The following is an 18720-nucleotide window of genomic DNA, read 5'->3' as shown; positions in this document are numbered from 1 at the left end:
ATCTTTAAATTCTCTACTATTCACACTCAGATTAGGACTCAATTTCTCTTAGCATCTCCATAAATCTTCCAGGAATTACTCTAAATGTATGGTAAGGACTGTGGATGAAATAATTTCATGCATAAATAATAGTTATATATCACAAAACTATGACCAGAAGCACATTCTTCTATCCACTCTTTGGAATTAATGCTACAGTGTTCACGCTAGCCAAAGAATTCTAAGGATGAATAATTTAAGGGTTCTAGTTTAGGCTGTCCTAGAGGACCAAGTAAACAATCTAGTAGTATGACTAGTAACAGTGCTGCATCAATATTCGGGGCTATTGTACTTTTCAACCATTAAAATTTGGTCATCAGGCATTAAATCAAGCACATTAGGAAAAATAATTATCTGTGATTTTTTTTTAATCATCTTCAGCCATAATTTACAATTGTGTTGATGATCGATTCTCCTCTACTTTAATCCTTCTAGTCAGTTGGCAGAAGCACCATCACCAATCACACACATATATAGTAATTCTACAGTTGTTTCTGAATAGCTGTTCAAGACAAGCCTCTATTATAACTTAGTCTGACTAAAAATTCAGTGTGCTACTATATCTTGTCATCTTTGTTAAAATTTTAAAACCATCTTACCTTATAATCTATAAAATGTGAGAAGTGTTAAATATTCTTTATTTGATATTATACATAAACCACACTAAAATGCCTTCCTTCAGTAAAAGGCAACAGTTTAGATACAGGGCATTTTAATTAAATTGGCATAGTTAGAACTAAAAAGATAAAATGGACACTGCTAGTGTATCTTCAGCCCTCGCCTTGTAACAGGCTAATCAACACAACTTGAAACACAAGCAAGTCTTGTTCCAAGAGACAGTGAAGGGGCTTCCTCAGTCCTTAAACATATCAATATAACCAGTTTTATAAATCTAAATATAAAACCAACCTCCTACAGGTTTGGAGATGGCATTCACCATCTCTGTGAAAAGCCGAACATTATGAATTAAGTCTAATCACATTTTCAAAAAGGGAAAACAGTCATAGCACTTAACTGAAATTACCATCCAAGTTCAAAAAGCTGATCATATTCATTTAGCCACAAACCAATCTTACTTAAATCTGGACTGCCCAAAAGAAATGTTCTATCAGCCGTTCATGATCTGAATTCTGGTGTATGAGATCAATTTAAATACAATACACATAAAAAAAGTCATGGAACATTTGTTTTGTAATAAATAAGGCAGCGGCCAACCATTACTCATTAGTGGCTTTTTTGAGGTAAGCTATCAAGTCTGCCCTTTCTGCACTCTTCTTGATGCCAGCGAAGATCATTTTTGTTCCAGGGATGTACTTCTTGGGATTCTCCAAATACTCCATCAGTGTAGCCTCTCCCCAGGTGATGCCTGAACAAGAAGACATACATTATTAAGTACTTGACACTCCTGATAAAGGGTTCACCACAGGTTCCATTCATGGAACTCATGCTTTGGTTATTTAACTGTCTCCCTCTTACCTTTGTTCTTGTTGGCATCCGTGTAAGAAAATCCAGGGGCCTGACCTGTCTTCCGCCCAAAGAGACCATGGAGATTGGGCCCAGTCTTATGCTTGCCTCCCTTTTCCACGGTATGGCACTGGGCACACTTCTGAACAAAAATCTTCTTGCCCTTCTCAACATCACCCATTTTGAAATCTAAAAACGAAAGACTCAATTTATCAAGTTTTTCCTCCAAGTAAAAATACAATGGGGAAAAAAAAAAATCAGCGATCACTTAAATCACCAATCCATTGTAAACCTGTGACATTAAGTACCAGGCTCAATCTGTTTTGACTTAGCACACTTGCAAAGGTGCTTTAATACCAAAACACTAAAGAACTTCCTTAAAAGCACATCTCTGTGTTTTTCAAGCCACAGAAAGTTAAAGCCCAAGTAAGCAAAGGGGGAAACTAGTTCAAAACTGCTTGAAAAGATGAGGTCAAGGTCACAAAAAGTCACGAACCCGATAAAGTATGAAGGTGAGTACGTTAAGCCCAAACCACTGAAACTGCAATTAAGAATAAGAATGCCTCTTTATTCGTACGACTTGAAGCCATGTCTCTGGAGACGAGGGAAAGTACACTCAGAGGTCAGCGGCGGCCGCGAGGTCTCCCGGAGACCCCCACTCTCCAGCTCTGGGATCCGGGGGCGACCACGAGGTCACCCGCCCAGACCGGCTTCACGGAGGCTGATGAAGACGTCCTGAGAGGCGGGGGCAGGTGGAGAGGAGAAGCGACAGGTGGCCCGAGGACCACCCCTCATCGGGGCAGCATCCGTTGTTGCCCCCCTCGGAGGGGAACGTGAAGCGCCGCGCGCCGTCCTCCCGCCCCCGCCCGGGAAGACTCGCGTGTCGTTTCCACCGCCCGAGCCCCGCCAGCGGGAGCGCCGCGTTCAGTCGGATCCGCCTCCAAAGCGGGATCTCAGGGCCTTGACCCAGTTAGCTGGGGTTCCGCCCCACCTCAAGCCGTAGCCCCCGGGGTTCAGACTGGCCACAGCCCGGGCTCCTAACTCCCGGCCCGCCCGACCGCCCGCGTGGGCTCCACACGGAAATCCCAGGCGCAGGCCTCCAACCGCCTGCGCGGCCCCCACACTGATGCGCGCCCCAAGGGTCGGCCACCCGCTGCTGCGTGCTCCGCGCCCTGCGCTCACCGCTCTTTGGTCGCGCGCGACACGCAGGTGCCTATTCGCAAGCCGGACGTCCCGCTCTCTAAGTCCAAGGACACGCCGATCCGAGCCTATGTACCGGTGTTGGTGCAACCAAACTCGCTCGGCCCGTTTGCGGCCTGACGTGCAGCCGGGCCTACTGATACGCAGTGACGTTACCGCTTTTCATTGGCTGAAGTCGCCAGGGCCTGTGCGCGCGATCTGTGCGCGCATGCTCGCTAGCAGGGTAGGGTGTATTGCATGTGTGCCCTTCCTCTTGAAGCCTCTCTGGCCGGGCAGTTACGACAGTCGGAGGGACATACGACACTGTGGTGGTGCTGGGAGGGGCTGCCATCGCCCTCCGGCTATTTTATGCATGCGTGCGCCGACGGGGAGGGTGGAGTGGAGTCCCGTGGTGGATCGAGGGCGTTATCCTAAGGTAACTGCTCTTGTGCTGCTGACGTATTGCCTTTGAGGACGGCGTTTATTCTCTCCGGAGGGAGACGTCCCTTGGCGACCTTCCCGTCAGCCGGCGACCTTTACACATACTTAGTCACACTGTCACAGCTGGCGCCAGCTGCACCCAGATAGCCTGGAATCAGGCAGGAGTTTTAAGAGTTGAACATGTACACCTGACCTTGTTCTTCCTGCACCCTGTTACTTTAAGTCATCCTCCAAACCTCCCCTTTACGGCCGCCCCGGGACCGGGGTGGGTGCTGCAGTTGTAGTAATGGCTGGATTACGGCTCTGGCCCCTCACCTACCGCCTTCTTTTCTGCCAACTCCAGTGTCGCTCCCTCGCGTTTGTGTGCACAAGAAAGAGGAGGTGTGTAGTCAATTTCTAGGAAGCAAGGTTGTTACATGGTTAGAAAATTCTTGGAAATCTAGACAGGATTTGCATCCCAACTAATCTAGGTGAAGGTCATGTTCAAGTAAGCTAATGTGCTTGGGGTCATATTAGAAATGCAGGTTTGATCACCAAAGCTTCCAGCTGTATACTTTTCCTCATATATTATCGAATATTGTCACATTCATTCAGTCAAGTGTTCCTTCAATACATATTATGTATCTAGAGTAAGTCAGTGAGGACTTTTTCTCTGGCAAGATTTACCTTCTATTGTAGCAACCTTCCTCCTGCCTCCAAGTTACAAGCAACAGATACTAGGAGGATACACTAATTACCGTGGATCCCTTCCAAACCATGGGGCCTATGATTTCTTCTCTAGACCACCCGATGTCCTATATGATGATTATTTTCTCCTGTGTCCTGACTTCCAGTTCTCCTTTCTCTATTCTCACTATTGCCGCAAAAGTGTGCTGTGAAACAGAGCAGAAATCACACATATTCAAGACCATTTCTCCCTTTTGGAAGGGGCCACAACAGTGAGCATTTAGATGGACTACTGAAGTAGGTTTATTTGGCTAACCAAGTTAGTAAAAGAGCAAGCTTAGCAACACCGTTCAAATTCAGCGTGTACTTTTGAAGTCCTGATATTGTCTACCAGACAGATTTTGAAAACAGATAAAGATAACTTGTAGAAATGAAAATGATAATCATTGAAATAAACTACATTTAGTATAAGCTTTCTACAAAGCTCAAGGGCAAGCAAAACGAAGCCATATAAATGTGGATTGTATATATATATTTACAATACATATATATTATATATAATATAAATACATATATATTATATATAAATATATATATTATATAAAGATATATATATATTTAGACACAGGAGCATATATGGTGTATGCCATGGCTATATATAAAGTAAAGGAAATATAACTGACAACAATAGCATATAAGCCACTAGAAAACCAGTGTTAAAATAGTCTGCCTGACCAGGTGGTGGAGGAGGGATAGAGTGTTGGCTTGGGATGCTGAGGACTCAGGTTCAAAACCCTGAGGTTGCCAGCTTGAGTGCAGGGTCGCTGAATTGGGTGTGTGATCATAGATAATGATCCAATAGTGCTGGCTTGATCCCAAAGGTTGCTGGCTTGAAGCCCAAGGTAGCTGGCTTGAGCCTAAGGTTGCTGGCTTGAGCAAGGGATTACTGGCTTGACTGAAGCACCCCTCCACATCAGCACATATGAGAAAGCAATCAATGAACAACTAAGGTGCCACAATGAAGAATTGATGCTTCTCATTCCTCTTCCTGTCTGTCTGTCCCTCTCTCTCCCTCTCCCTCATTCCCCGCTAAAAATAAATAAATAAATACATAAATAATAAACTAAGGTCCTTGTATTATCCAGGAAGAGGGTATATTTTTAGATTCTAGGAAACTAATAAAATAATAGAAAAGTTTTGTGTATTTTACAAATTAATGGAAAACAATGGAGTGCCAATAAATATTTTCTAAAAGGGAAAAATAAAAGGCAGGGAAATTAAAAAACATTGTAAGCTGATAGATTAAAACCCAAATAGATTCTTTACTATAGTAAATGAACTCAATTCTGTGGTTACCAGACAAATATTTTAATTAATACCTTTTTTTATTGATCTTAGAGAGATGGGAGAGGGAGAGAGAGTGGAAGAGAGAGAGAGAGAGAGAGAGAGAGAGAGAGAAATATGTGGATTTGTTGTTACATTTATTTATGAATTCATTGATTCTTTTTTTTTTTTCAGAGACGGAGAGTCAGAGAGAGGGATAGATAGGGACAGACAGACAGGAATGGAGAGAGATGAGAAGCATCAATCATCAGTTTTTTGTTGTGACACCTTAGTTGTTCATTGATTGCTTTCTTGTATGTGCCTTGACCGTGGGCCTTCAGCAGACTGAGTAACCCCTTGCTCAAGCCAGTGTCCTTGGGTCCAAGTTGGTGAGCTTTGCTCAAATCAGATGAGCCTGTGCTCAAGCTGGCGACCCCGGGGTCTTGAACATGGGTCCTCGGCATCCCAGTCCAACGCTCTATCTACTGCGCCACCGCCTGGTCAGGCTTCATTGATTCTTGTATGTGCCCTGATGGGGGATTGAACCTGCAACTTTGGTGCATTGAGACAATGCTCTAACCAATTTAGCTACCCTGCCAGGGCCAAACACTTTTAAATTTGGCTATTTTAAAAATATAAAACATAATAGTACAAAAGGTTTGAAAGTAAAAGAATGAACCAATACAACAGATAAATACCTGGTGCGAAAGATCAAGAAAAAATACACTAAAAATCCATGTGGAAAATGACAAATTCTATAGACATTGAAAAGATAATTAGTATTATTTTATTGAAAATTAAGATCAAATGAAAAATCCTTTGAAAAAGACAGTTTATAAAAATGTAGGAATAAAGACTAAACTTGAGTAATACTATAACTTAAAGAAATTAGTCCATAATTTCAAGCCTTTCCATGAAGAAAACTCAAGGCTCACATGGCTCCAATCATGGACTATACCAAGTATTTATGGAAGAAATAATCCCAGTACTGTAACTTTAATAAATTCTTCCAGAGGTCAGAAAGAGACTGTATACTCTTTTTTGTTGTTGTTATTCTTGCTGTTGTTACAGAGAGAGAGAGAGAGAGAGAGAGAAAGAGAGAGAGAGAGATGAGAAGCATCAACTCATAGTTGCATCACTTTAGTTGTTCATTGATTGCTTCTCATATATGAATGGACTGGGGGGCTTAAGATGAGCCAGTGACCCCTTACTCAAGCCAGCAACCTTGGGCTCAAGCCAGTGACCTTTGGGCTCAAGCCAGCGACCTTGGGATCATGTAAATCAGGGGTAGTCAACCTTTTTATACCTACCGCCCACTTTTGTATCTCTGTTAGTAGTAAAATTTTCTAACCGCCCACCAGTTCCACAGTAATGGTGATTTATAAAGTAGGGAAGTAACTTTACTTTATAAAATTTATAAAGCAGAGTTACAGCAAGTTAAAAGCATATAATAATAATTACTTACCAAGTACTTAATGTCGGATTTTCGCTAAGTTTGGCAGAATAAATCTTTATAAAACAACTTACTATAGTTATATCTATCCTTTTATTTCTACTTTGGTTGCTCCGCTACCGCCCATCATGAAAGCTGGAATGCCCACTAGTGGGCGGTAGGGACCAGGTTGACTTCCACTGATCTAGAGAGAAGGGCTTGGAAATGCCACATAGCTGACAGTGGACAGTTAGTTATGCCACCACCAGTTAAGCTATATACTCTTACTACATATAGAATAGTAGTTTTAATTAGTCATCATCATCTTAAGAAATTTAAAATAATACTTTCTCATTCTCCCAAATCCATGTATTTTGTGAATAGACTGAATAGAGATTTAAATGGGATGTGACAAGAATAATCACCCTGCATTTTTCAAGTCTTCGATGATGGTACTAATTAATAACCTGTGCGTTCTCTCATCTCAAGATGTGGTATTGACTTTGGGGGGGGGGGCGAGAGGAGCTTAGATACTTCCACTTTAGAGGTTAGGGAGCCAAAGCAGGATTCTGCCAGTTGCTGAGTATATCTATTCCAGTGACACAGTCAAGAGTAGATATATGTGATTCTGCCAGTTGCTGATATATCTATTCCAGTGACACAGTCAAGAGTAGATATATGTGATTCTGCCAGTTGTTGAGTATATCTATTCCAGTGGCACAGTCAAGAGTAGATATATGTGATTCTGCCAGTTGCTGAGTATATCTATTCCAGTGACACAGTCAAGAGTAGATATATGTGGGGGAGTAACCCCAGCGTGTCTGTGATCCTGTTGGCTTGAACAGGAGGCAAGCTTTGGGTAAAACCTGTTAAGCCTCTCTCACAGTGGTCTTCTCATAGTGGTCTCTCGTGCGGTCTTCTGGCTCCCAAGGGGTTAGCTGAGAACCAGTGTTTTGTAATCTTGAAATAAATGGGCACTTCCCTTTCTGCAGTGTGTGGTTACCCCTTGGGATCCCTTTGTGAAAGGGTGGGTCAGAGATCTATAATAGGTACTCACTGTGGTTTTAATTTTCGGTTTCCTGATGGCTCATGATGTTGAACATCTATTGTGCTTATGGTCCATCTATCTGTCTTCTCTGTGAAGTGTTTTTTAATGTCTTTTGCCCATTTTCTAATTGGGTTGTCTGTTATTTTACTGTTGAACTTTTAGAATTGTTAATATAGTCTAGATATGAATTCTCTGTTGGATATGTGGTTTGCAAAATATTTCCTCCCAGTATGTGGCATAGCTCTTCATCCTCTTACCAAGATCTTTTCTACAGCAAGAGTTCGAAATTATGATGAAGGCAAATTTATCCATTTTTTCTTTTATGGATCACATTTTGTTGTCAAGTCTAAGAACTTATGCCCGAATATACATTTTCTCTGTAAGGCATATCACAGACTTCTTGCACTTGGGAACACTAGACAGCACTTCACAGCAAAATCACCAGTGAAAGATACAAAAAATATGAAAAACGTGGCATGAAGTAGACCGCAAAAAGGACACTGTGTATAGTGTAAGAACTGAAAAAAGAAGGCAGAGTGTGGTGACGGTCAGCCTCAGCCGGGAACTTGCTCTCTCTTGCAGAGGTGACGTCTGTTAGTTTTCTGGCAGCTGGTGGGGAAGAGGGCTGCGTCTCAGATTGAGGGGTTGGTATCCGTAAGATCACGGCACTGGTTATTCTCTTCTTGCCTGTCTAGATCCATTTTCCATCCTTTTGTGCCTTAGGACAAGGGTGTCTAAGGACAGGATCCCCTGGGCCCCTCGCTCTTGGCTCCGGTCGGTTCGCCAGTGGGAGGCACTGTAACACTGGGCCCTTCCCTTTCCTGGAGGGTTGGGAGTGAGTGATCAGCCTTCTTGCTATTGCTAGTTCCTGGGTGCCCCCACTATCAAGGATCCTATCACCTTACCCACATCTCTGTAAATAGTACCTGCACTAAATTCCCCTCAGTGGAAGCCCTTGAGGGTCTGTACTCTGCTGGGACCCTTATTGATAAAAGTACTCATTTCCAGTTTTCAGAATAGTAGCAGTTCTCAGCTATGCCTGGTGTTTTTGTTTGTTTGTTTTTTTTGTGTTTTTTTTTTTTTTTTCAGAGAGAGGGATAGATCGGGACAGACAGACAGGAACAGAGAGAGATGAGAAGCATCAATTATCAGTTTTTCGTTGCGACACCTTAGTTGTTCATTGATTGCTTTCTCATATGTGCCCTGACCATGGGTCTTCAGCAGGCCGAGTAACTCCTTGCTCGAGCCACGACCTTGGGTCCAAGCTGGTAAGCTTTGCTCAAACCAGTTGAGCTTGCACTCAAGCTGGCAAGTTCGGGGTCTCGAACCTGGGTCCTTCCGCATCCCAGTCAATGCTCTGCGCCACCGCCTGGTCAGGCTATACCTGGTGTTTTGAATGCCAGAAATCCTTTCTTACATTTCTTCAGAAATAATCCTTGGGACTTCTGCCAGGATGAGGGAGGTAGTTTCCTAGCTCTGTGGAGTGGGGTGGGGTGGGGCAGGGAGAGGATCTAGGTAGCCAACGTGTCTCCACTTTCACTCAGCCTTCCCTGATTTAGCAGCCCGACCCCCACTCCACCCCTGCCTCGCACACTCCTAGTGCAGAGTTCCTGAGCCTTTTAAGGATTCTGATGTGTAAACTGGGCTGTTTTTCCCACCGCCAGGGTAAGGTGCTGGTGTCTTTAACTAGTTAGGATTCATCTTTTATATCCATCTCCTTTCCAAAATGTGCCTAATATCTCAGCTCCTCTTCCCCATATTGACCTGGCTAGTTAATGCTTTTGTATATAGGATAAACAATAACAAAAGTCAATAAAAAAAAAAAACCTAACGAAGCTTACTGTAGTTTTCATGGACTTTTTAGAGTAAGTGAAATTAGATTCATGGGTTCAATCTGTTTTAATCTAAAACCTCCATAAATATTGTTTGAAACTGAGCATATGATGAGCACACTTGGAGCATAGGTGTTCTCTGTCACCTAATAAGGCCAGATCCATGGACTTTAACAACCAGCAGAGTGAGGAGTAGGGCTTGACACCTTATGAGCTTTGAGGAGGATGACTCGCCAGACGTCTGAAGGGAAGGCTACACCCCTGCTGCACAGCGGGGGGTGACCACGCGGCCAGAACGCAGTCCTGGGGCCCCGCTGCACAGCGGTGGGTGCCACGCAGTCAGAGTGCAGTCCTGGGGCCCCGCTGCACAGCGGTGGGTGACCACGCGGTCAGAACGCGGTCCTGGGGCCCCGCTGCACAGCGGTGGGTGACCACGCGGTCAGAACGCGGTCCTGGGGCCCCGCTGCACAGAGACGGGTGACCACGCGGTCAGAACGCGGTCCTCGGGCCCCGCTGCACAGCGGTGGGTGACCACGCGGTCAGAACGCGGTCCTCGGGCCCCGCTGCACAGCGGTGGGTGACCACGCGGTCAGAACGCGGTCCTGGGGCCCCGCTGCACAGCGGTGGGTGACCACGCGGTCAGAACGCGGTCCTCGGGCCCCGCTGCACAGCGGTGGGTGACCACGCGGTCAGAACGCAGTCCTCGGGCCTGCAACCCAGGGTGAAATGTGCAGTGAAAACCCCCAATTCCTATACTGCAGCATTGTATCTTCCAAAGTTTGTTCTTTGGAATTCTAGTCCAATGGTGCTTTATGATAAAATGATCAAATTGGTTTGAGGTATGTGTATGCTCTTTCCCCTTTACCTTGGACATTCCCAAATATGTTACATATTACAGACGATGGAGAATCCTGTGGTCAGGTCAGATGATTGGCTTTGTGGCCCCCAGTTTTCTCCAATACTATTTTATCATGAAATCTTTTGCTTCCCATAATATTTAATATGACTAGTCCTATAGAAAAGAGTTTGGAAAAAATTCCATAATTTTAGCCCAGAAAAGTTTTAAAGATGGTGCAACCAAAAACATGTTGGTCGAATGAAACAAAAACCAAAATTAGAAGAAGGAAATCTCAACCAAACCCTCCTAAAAGTACATTGTGGTCTTCCAGTGATAACCGTCTGAAATGTGCCTCTTGGCACATTAACTGGATTGACCCACACCTGGGATTGGCCAAACTCTAGTGGGCACCTTCCAAAATGATGGCTTTAGGATAAATGACACTAAACCATTTGTTATGGTCTAAATGTGTAGCCTGAAATTCACATGTTGGAATCCTAACCTCTAAAACTATTTAGGAGGATGGGGCCTTTGGGAGGTAATTAATCGCGAAGGCAGAGCTCTCACATGTGGGATTAGTGCTCTTATCGAAGAGGCCCTGTGGAGAACCCTCGTCCCGCCACCACTGGGAGGTTGCAGTAAGTCTCATCAGCACCCAATCTGCCGGCCCCTGGCCTTGGACTTCCCAGCCTTCAGAACGTTGAGAAAGAAAAGCTTGTTTCTAAGCCCCCCAGTCTCTAATATTTTGTTCTATAGCAGGCCAAATAGACTACGACACCACCCTTTCTTACACAATAAGAACTCACCAGTTACTAGTTAAAGCCATTGCCAGTTCTTCACAATACAGTCATTTTTTCTGCATTAAAGAAATGTTTATGTTTCTCTACCAGAAGGTTAAGGGAAAAGAAATATCCCACTTAGAATGCGTGCATGCAGGGCATGTGGGTTTCATCTTTTCCACTGACTTATTTTGTCCACACGTTCACATAAAAAGATCAGGGCCACGTGCTTTATTAAGGCAATGTAGTTTGTAGAGTTGTCCATCTCTCAATTAACCGAGCATTTGAGTTTTGTCTTGTACCTAATGCTATTCTATACAAAAATTTCCATAGAGGGATAGTGTTCACATATTTATTTATTTATTTTTAATTATAAAAATTTATTGATTTTAGGGAGAGAAACATCTTATTAGTTGTTCCACTTATTTATGCATACATCGGTTGATTCTTGTATGTGCCCTGACCATGGATTGAACCTGCAACCTTGGCATATTGGGATGATGCTCTAACCAGCTGAGCTACCCAACCAGGGCTACATATTTAAGGTAATATAATTTGTATAGACATCTGTCAATTATTGGGCACTTGAGTTTTTTTCAAATATTCATTTATTTTAAAACAGTAATGTAAACTTTGTCATACACATTGTTTTTTATAGTTTTGGAACGTTCCTTGGGATATAATTTGGAAATGAGATTAAAGACTATAAACTTTTCTGGTACTAATATTTTATTGCCTAATGGTTGAACTTTTCAAGAAGTCAAAACATCACCTTTCCTGGTTCCTCTGACCAGGTCCTAACTTAAATTCCTGGAAACATAAACCTCATTAACAAGGTCGTTATGGCTCCTCTATAAAACAGAACCCAGCAACAAGGAAGAAATTCTGTTATATTTTCTTTTCTTGCAAGAGGCTGGGTTTTGAAGGGACAGACGAATCTCTCAATTATAGAAATAATAGGAGTTGTGGTCATAGAATTGGTGTTTCATGCCCGAATGTACCTGATCCCGGAGGTCTTTGCGGTCTTCTAGAATTGATTTATGGAAACGTTTCTGTGCTCCAGTTTTTGAAAAAGAGTTCTGAAGCTCCAGCAGGTCAGTCTGAGGCTTGGCCAGCCCAGCTCTAGGAATCCAACCCAGAAGAGATCTTGTTTCGTCATCGATTTCTGTGTTAAAGGTCATTCGTTCTTCTGGCTTACTTAAAAAATGTTTAAGAGCTAAAGCTTCCGAGTCTGGTTTATTTTGTAAAGTACTAGGCTTACTAAGGCTAACAGGGTTTTGACACATAGCATATGAGTCACGTAAGGCAGATTTAAAATAGTCATAGGGAATGTAGTGGTTTGGGTTGCAGTAAGGTACAGGTTGGGGTTTTAATGCCAACTGTCTCCAGTACAAATCTTCTGTCTTACTAGTATCTGTGATTTTTGGAAATGGTTGTATGTCATTAATGCTAGTCAGATCTCTCGCTCGGTAACAAGGTGGGCATCCATAAGTAGAGAACAAGCTTTGTTCTTCCTTAATCCTGTCTTCTATTTCCTGGTGTTTGTGGGTTGTACCCGCTCGTATGTTATCACTAAGTGCCATCATTTCTGTAGAACTGGGTATGAAGGTATGAAAATTACACAGAACTCTAGGGGTACAATCTGGACAGGAAGGTGGTCTCTGCTGGACAACAGCCTCCAGAGGACGTCGGTTCTGAAGTAGTCGCGCAATTCTTCCTTCTAAGGGTCTGGAGGGTTTTAAGACAGGATGGGATCTTTCTGTCTGTAGTGGTGGGACAAAAAGGAGAAAAGGGATTAAGTAATACTCCTGGCATTGTAAGGATGTTGCCACAAATGGCCAGTCACAAATCACACCCATTTTCACTGTCTGAGTAAACACAGGATGGGTGTTTACACATTCCACTGTCCTTTGATATTTAAAGATATTGGGTCCTACTAAACACATTTTTCCCCTCTACCAATCTTTGCCAATATGGAAAGGGTGCATTATCACTTGGCCATATAGAAATTCCTCTACGTAGGAACTCTGCTTTCAAAGTTTCAAAGATATAAAAGTCACTGGAACAAAACTTCTGCCCATCATCAACAGATGATGTTAACAGTTATGAGCAGTTATTTAAATCTCTGCCAAAGGCTTCTCTATTAGGCCAAGGCAAGGGTCCTCCAACCTTGGTTGAATCAGAGCTCTGAAGTTGGCAGAAAGTAAGGTTCCTAAACGTGGTCCTCTCTGAGACTGACTCAGAGGGCCGCAGCGGGGCTCAGAGATCTGCTTTTTACCCAGCGTCTTGGTGATGCTGAGGCTAGTGACGTGTGCTTGCAGAGACAGTGGTCTGGGGGAATCTGTCATATCTGTGCTTGTTTTTGAGGTGTTTCGTAAATATTGTGAATTCAGTCATGTCTATAACTGAAAGAGCTGTGAGTGTATTGAAAGGGTTATTAATAGATATATGTCTCTGGGGGCCAAAAGGAAGAAGGGAGGAAGTTGGCTTAGAAGAGCCATGAGGGAACTTTCCGGGATGATGGGAATTTTCAATATATTGGTAAAGGTTTAGGTTAGAGAGATGTATGCATTTTTAAAGACTCATTGAGTGTACACTTAAGATTCGTGCAAGTCACTGAATGATATTTTACTTTAGAAGAACAAACTGCGGACAAGTTGAACTCCGGTTAACGATATGCATGCTGAATGTTTAGAGTGAATTATACTAATGTCTTCAGTTTACTCTGAAATGCATAAAATAATAAGTATTGTTGAAGGGATGGAAAGATGGAGTATGTGATTAGTAAAATGCTAATGGAAGCATCTAGGCAATGGGCGTATCGATGCATGTTAACAATGAATTATTTAAGCTTTTCTGTGTGTTTAAAAATTTTTATATGTTGGTAAAAACTAAAGGAAAATGGATATATGATGATGATGGAATAGACAGCAGAGATAAAAAACAAGACTGGGCAGAAAGTAACAGTAGTTTGGACTTAGGAAAAAGAATGGACTTAGGAACAGCCTTTGGAACCTCCTTTGTTCATAAGTTGGAGGAATTTCTATACTGTTATTAACAAGTCTGTTACAACCTTTAACTAATCAGGTCTGAGTAGATACTATCAAAAAAGGGGGGGGGGGGACTCCAGCTCTTTGAAATGCTTTGTTGAATTTGTCATAAACAAAAAAGCACATGGTGTATCATACCCCACTTTGACAGTATCCCTTTATGCAAGAAGCAGTTTTTAATACCTTTATTTTATTCTCCCACCGCAAAATATTTCATACACATATTTATTACCAGTGAAATATGCCTTCCCAGAGTCCATTATTTATGCTTTAGTCAGAAACCAGCAAGATTCACTGAAACTTCCAACTATTTTAGGCATATTTTAGCTTTTTTTTAAAAAAAGTTTTCTTTCTTTTTAAATTTTATTGATTTTTAGAGAGAGGTGGGGGGGGGGGGGGAGAGCAGGAAGCATCAACTCATAGTAGTTGCTTCCTGCATGTGCCTTGACCAGGCAAGCCCAGGGTTTTAAACTGGCGACCTCAGTGTTCCAAGTCGATGCTTTATCCACTGCGCCACCACACGTCAGGCACATTTTAGCTTATTATTAATAAAAACTTAGGTGTTGATTTACTTACACAGTAATTTTGCTTATAATATACTTGGCAGGCATCCTTTGTATCACTGTACACGTATTTCTTAATAAAAATGACAAAGCTGCTCCCCAAGGGGCTGGACCCTACAGGGTTAAATCTGTGGAAATCTGGACAGTTGCGGAACACTCCTGGCAGTGTCAGAGTATACGAACACTCCTGACAGTGTCAGAGTATATGTATCATCTTTTCTAGCCTTAGAGAACGCTTCTTGCAAGTGAAGATAAAGAAAGTAAAAACCCTTCAGTAAATGATACAGCGCAGCCTGCGGAACGGCTTTAGGTGTTAATGATTTTATATTGCTTTGGGAAATACTGAAGCTAGTGTAAAAGAATGTGCACAGTTCAGTGGAAAAAGAGTTTATGTTGAAATATTTTACAGTTGTTTTTTCATGTGTTTTCCATAGCTTACATCTTTGAAACTATTAATTTTGTTTTCAGAACTTTGTAGTTTTAGACGGTAAAATCTGGGCCCCAAATAAAACAATAAATGAATATTATTAGGTCATTTTACTTCGCTTACATAATGTAGCCAACAAATTATAGCCTCTGTCACGAAAGGGCTTGGTCATTTCTTTCAGGCCATTTCACATAATCAATTAAGAAATTGATATTGGCCCTGGCCGGTTGGCTCAGCGGTAGAGCGTCGGCCTGGCGTGTGGGGGACCCGGGTTCGATTCCCGGCCAGGGCACATAGGAGAAGCGCCCATTTGCTTCTCCACCCCCCCCCCCTTCCTCTCTGTCTCTCTCTTCCCCTCCCGCAGCCAAGGCTCCATTGGAGCAAAGATGGCCCCGGGCGCTGGGGATGGCTCCTTGGCCTCTGCCCCAGGCGCTAGAGTGGCTCTGGTCTCGGCAGAGCGATGCCCTGGAGGGGCAGAGCATCAGCCCCCTGGTGGGCAGAGCATCGCCCCTGGTGGGCGTGCCGGGTGGATCCTGGTCGGGCGAATGCGGGAGTCTGTCTGACTGTCTCTCCCCGTTTCCAGCTTCAGAAAAATACAAAAAAAAATACAAAAAAAAATTGATATTTACAGAGAATTTGTTGGCTTTTGATTATAATTCAGCCAACTCTCAATTATTGTAGATATCAGGAAGAGGATTTTATCTTCAAAAGCAGTGATAATGTACAAGATACGCTAATCAGCAGAGTCACAGAATTTAGGCTCTTGTTAAATTACTAGGTAAACTTTTGTAAACCAATTCCTTTGTAAGTTTTAGCAATAGTAGTATAGTATAAAATTTGTTAAAAACAACAACAATAAAACAAGTACCATGAAGAAAAAAAGGAAACCTTGCTTGTTCTTCAAAATAGTGGAGAAAGGTATTCAAAATGTGTTAAATTTTCCTTTTCCTCATTTTGTCACCAATACTCAAGAAGCAAATAAGACGTGGGCAAACAAGAAAGAGCTCAAGCCTGACCAGGCGGTGGCGCAGTGGATAGAGCATCGGACTGGGATGCAGAGGACCCAGGTTCGAAACCCTGAGGTCACCAGTTTGAGTGCGGGCTCATCTGGTTTGAGGAAAAGCCCACCAGCTTGAACCCAAGGTCGCTGGCCCCAGCAAGGGGTTACTCGGTCTGCTGAAGGCCCGCGGTCAAGGCACATATGAGAAAGCAATCAATGAACAACTAAGGTGTTGCAACACGCAATGAAAAACTAATGATTGATGTTTCTCATCTCTCTCTGTTCCTGTCTGTCTGTCCCTGTCTATCCCTCTCTCTGACTCACTCTCTGTCTCTGGAATAAATAAATAAATAAATAAATAAATAAATAAATAAAATTAAAAAAAAAAAAGAAAGAGCTTAACAGGTAGATACTTCTCCCCAGATAACTGAGAGCTGACTGCAGTTACTTACGGGCTCTGGGTCAAATCCTGTCCGGCCAGTCAACTCTGCTAGCTCCTTTTCATGGTAATCGTCCAGCTCCAGGGGGTTCATGGGCCCCAGACCTTAACAGAAACATCACATCTTATTATTTTGTTAAACGAAAAATGGCACATAAATGAACTTTTAGAGAAAAACTTACCCATTCATTCCCCTTCGTAATATAATTAGAACCAATAAAATGAAGACCTACTTTACCTCCCAGTTACCCACTAAGAGAAACTTGCCACCCACCTTAATTTCTGTTAGTACTTAGATTAAGAAATGGGGGTGCCTGACCAGGTGGTGGCGCAGTGAATAGAGCGTCAGACTGGGATGTGGAAGGACCCAGGTTCGAGACCCTAAGGTTGCCAGCTTGAGCGCGGGCTCATCTGGCTTGAGCCAGAAAAAAAAAAAAAAAAAAAGCTCATCAGCTTGGACCCAAGGTCGCTGGCTCGAGCAAGGGGTTACTTGAAGGATAAACATTCTGCTGAAGGCCCGCGGTCAAGGCACATATGAGAAAGCAATCAATGAACAACTAAGGAGTCCCAACAAAAAACTGATGATTGATGCTTCTCATCTCTCTCCATTCCTGTCTGTCTGTCCCTATCTATCCCTCTCTCTGACTCTCTCTCTGTCCCTGTAAAAAATAAATAAAAATTAAAAAAAAAAAGAAATGGGGGTGATGTGGGGGGCTGACCAGTAGTGGTACAGTGGATAGAGCGTCCACTTGGGACGCTAAGGTCCCAGGTTTGAAACCCTGAGGTTGCCGACTTAAGCGTGGGCTTATATACATGATCCCATGGTCTCTGGCTTGAAGCCCAAAGTCACTGGCTTGAGCCCAAGGTCGCTGGCTTCAGCAAGGGGTCACTGACTCAGTTGGAGCACCCCTGGTCAAGGCGTGTATGAGAAGCAATCAATGAACACCTAAGGTGCCACAACTATGAATTGATGCTTCTCATCTCTCTCCTTTCTTCTCTCTCTCTCTCAAACAAAAAAAGAAAAAAAGAGAGAGAAAAAACAATGGTGGAAATATTAGAAGATGACAGCTTATAACAGCACTGGTCAAATGTCTAATTTTGTTCTTTTTATTTGTATTAAGGTGAACTCATACCTGTAAAATCATGTTTGTAGGAAGTGATCCAGTGAGACTTCTCAAGATTTCTTTGTATGTTGGCTTCTTTTACAGAGTTAATAGGATCCCATGGATTTAAAGAAGTGTTAGGAGCGAAGGTTTTAGGAGGATAAGGGTAGAATATTGGCTTGTTTTTCTCAACACATTTAGGAAACTAGGATATGAACAGAAAAGATTATTGCTATTAATGTCATGTAGTAGAATAAGGGCGGATTCACCATCTCACCAAGAGCAGGGGCGAAGAAACTCCAGGCAACAGAAACGAGAGCTGAGCCGAGCTTGGAAGAGCGAGCAAGTTTTAGACAGGCAGGGAGTCCTGCAAGGAGGCACTCGGGAGTAGGAGATGGCCGTGACCCGGGAGGACCAGCTAGTGGAGCCAGGCTTGCGGGAGGGAGAAGGCCGGATCCTGAGGCTCTCTGGAGCCCAGTAAAGCCCTGGGATGTACACTTAGGTAAAGGGGAGCTAGTCAAGGCTGTCGCAAAGGGGTGCCAGGTGAGGAGAGCACCATTTGAATGAGCAAGTAGAAATGAGGGAACTGAAAGTGGGAAATTAAACTAGAGTTAGACGCTTTGGCTATGAGAACATGTAATGATGGAATGATCTCTCAACTGTTTTCTCATATATCCAGCTGCTTAGACACAGGTTTAACTTGAGAATGAAAGAGATTCAGTAAAACAGATGATTCTTTAAGGGCTTTTCTTGATGTAGAACTTTACAAAAAACAAACAGGAAATTGCTTACTTTATATGTGACCATGTGACAATGTACTGGCCACACTCTGGCATGACACAATGGTTTTTCTAAGTGGAATTCAAATGTTTCCAGCCTTCCATAATTATATCTTGCCTACCCAATAGATTGTTAGGTACTGGAGATAACATGGAAAGCCCTTGGCACTGCCCTTCACAAACTCACTGTGCCAATGAATGAATAACTATTATTTTCAAATTTCTAGATATTTTCCTTCATGATTTAAAATTTTCTTTTTTTTAAATCCATGTGGAATCATGATATGGAGGTTAAGGGCAGAGACTGGAGTCTCACAA

General features: G+C 42.9%; 2 protein-coding genes and 1 long non-coding RNA gene across 4 annotated transcripts in view; 1 reads left to right on the top strand and 2 right to left on the bottom strand.

Annotated features, from left to right (window-relative positions):
- Window positions 1–618: 618 nt before the first annotated feature.
- On the bottom strand, window positions 619–2822 carry CYCS (cytochrome c, somatic). The gene is made up of 3 exons (XM_066354084.1): window positions 2686–2822; window positions 1516–1692; window positions 619–1405 (listed from the first exon to the last, which is right to left on the bottom strand). The coding sequence occupies exons 2-3, from the start codon at window positions 1682–1684 to the stop codon at window positions 1257–1259; spliced, it is 318 nt and encodes a 105-aa protein (XP_066210181.1). The 5' UTR covers window positions 1685–1692; window positions 2686–2822; the 3' UTR covers window positions 619–1256.
- Window positions 2823–2983: 161 nt separating this feature from the next.
- The window catches only part of LOC136384125 (uncharacterized), a 106044-nt gene continuing 90307 nt past the window's right edge, over window positions 2984–18720 (top strand). For both annotated transcript variants that reach the window (XR_010747528.1, XR_010747529.1), the window contains exon 1: window positions 2984–3118. This is a non-coding gene — a long non-coding RNA (uncharacterized lncRNA). The remainder of the gene's footprint in view (window positions 3119–18720) is intronic.
- Window positions 11410–18720, bottom strand: part of SPMIP4 (sperm microtubule inner protein 4) — a 32889-nt gene continuing 25578 nt past the window's right edge. The window contains exons 8-10 of the mRNA XM_066354218.1: window positions 17654–17828; window positions 16534–16625; window positions 11410–12804 (exon numbers count right to left, since the gene is read on the bottom strand). Coding sequence (XP_066210315.1) covers window positions 11983–12804; window positions 16534–16625; window positions 17654–17828 — 1089 coding nt within the window. The 3' untranslated portion in view covers window positions 11410–11982. The remainder of the gene's footprint in view (window positions 12805–16533; window positions 16626–17653; window positions 17829–18720) is intronic.

The sequence above is a fragment of the Saccopteryx leptura genome, chromosome 12 (genome assembly GCF_036850995.1).
Source record: "Saccopteryx leptura isolate mSacLep1 chromosome 12, mSacLep1_pri_phased_curated, whole genome shotgun sequence".
NCBI classification, from domain to species: Eukaryota; Metazoa; Chordata; class Mammalia; order Chiroptera; family Emballonuridae; genus Saccopteryx; species Saccopteryx leptura.
The sequence above is the reverse complement of the archived record's forward strand: the minus strand, read 5'-3'. Positions and strand labels throughout refer to the sequence as shown.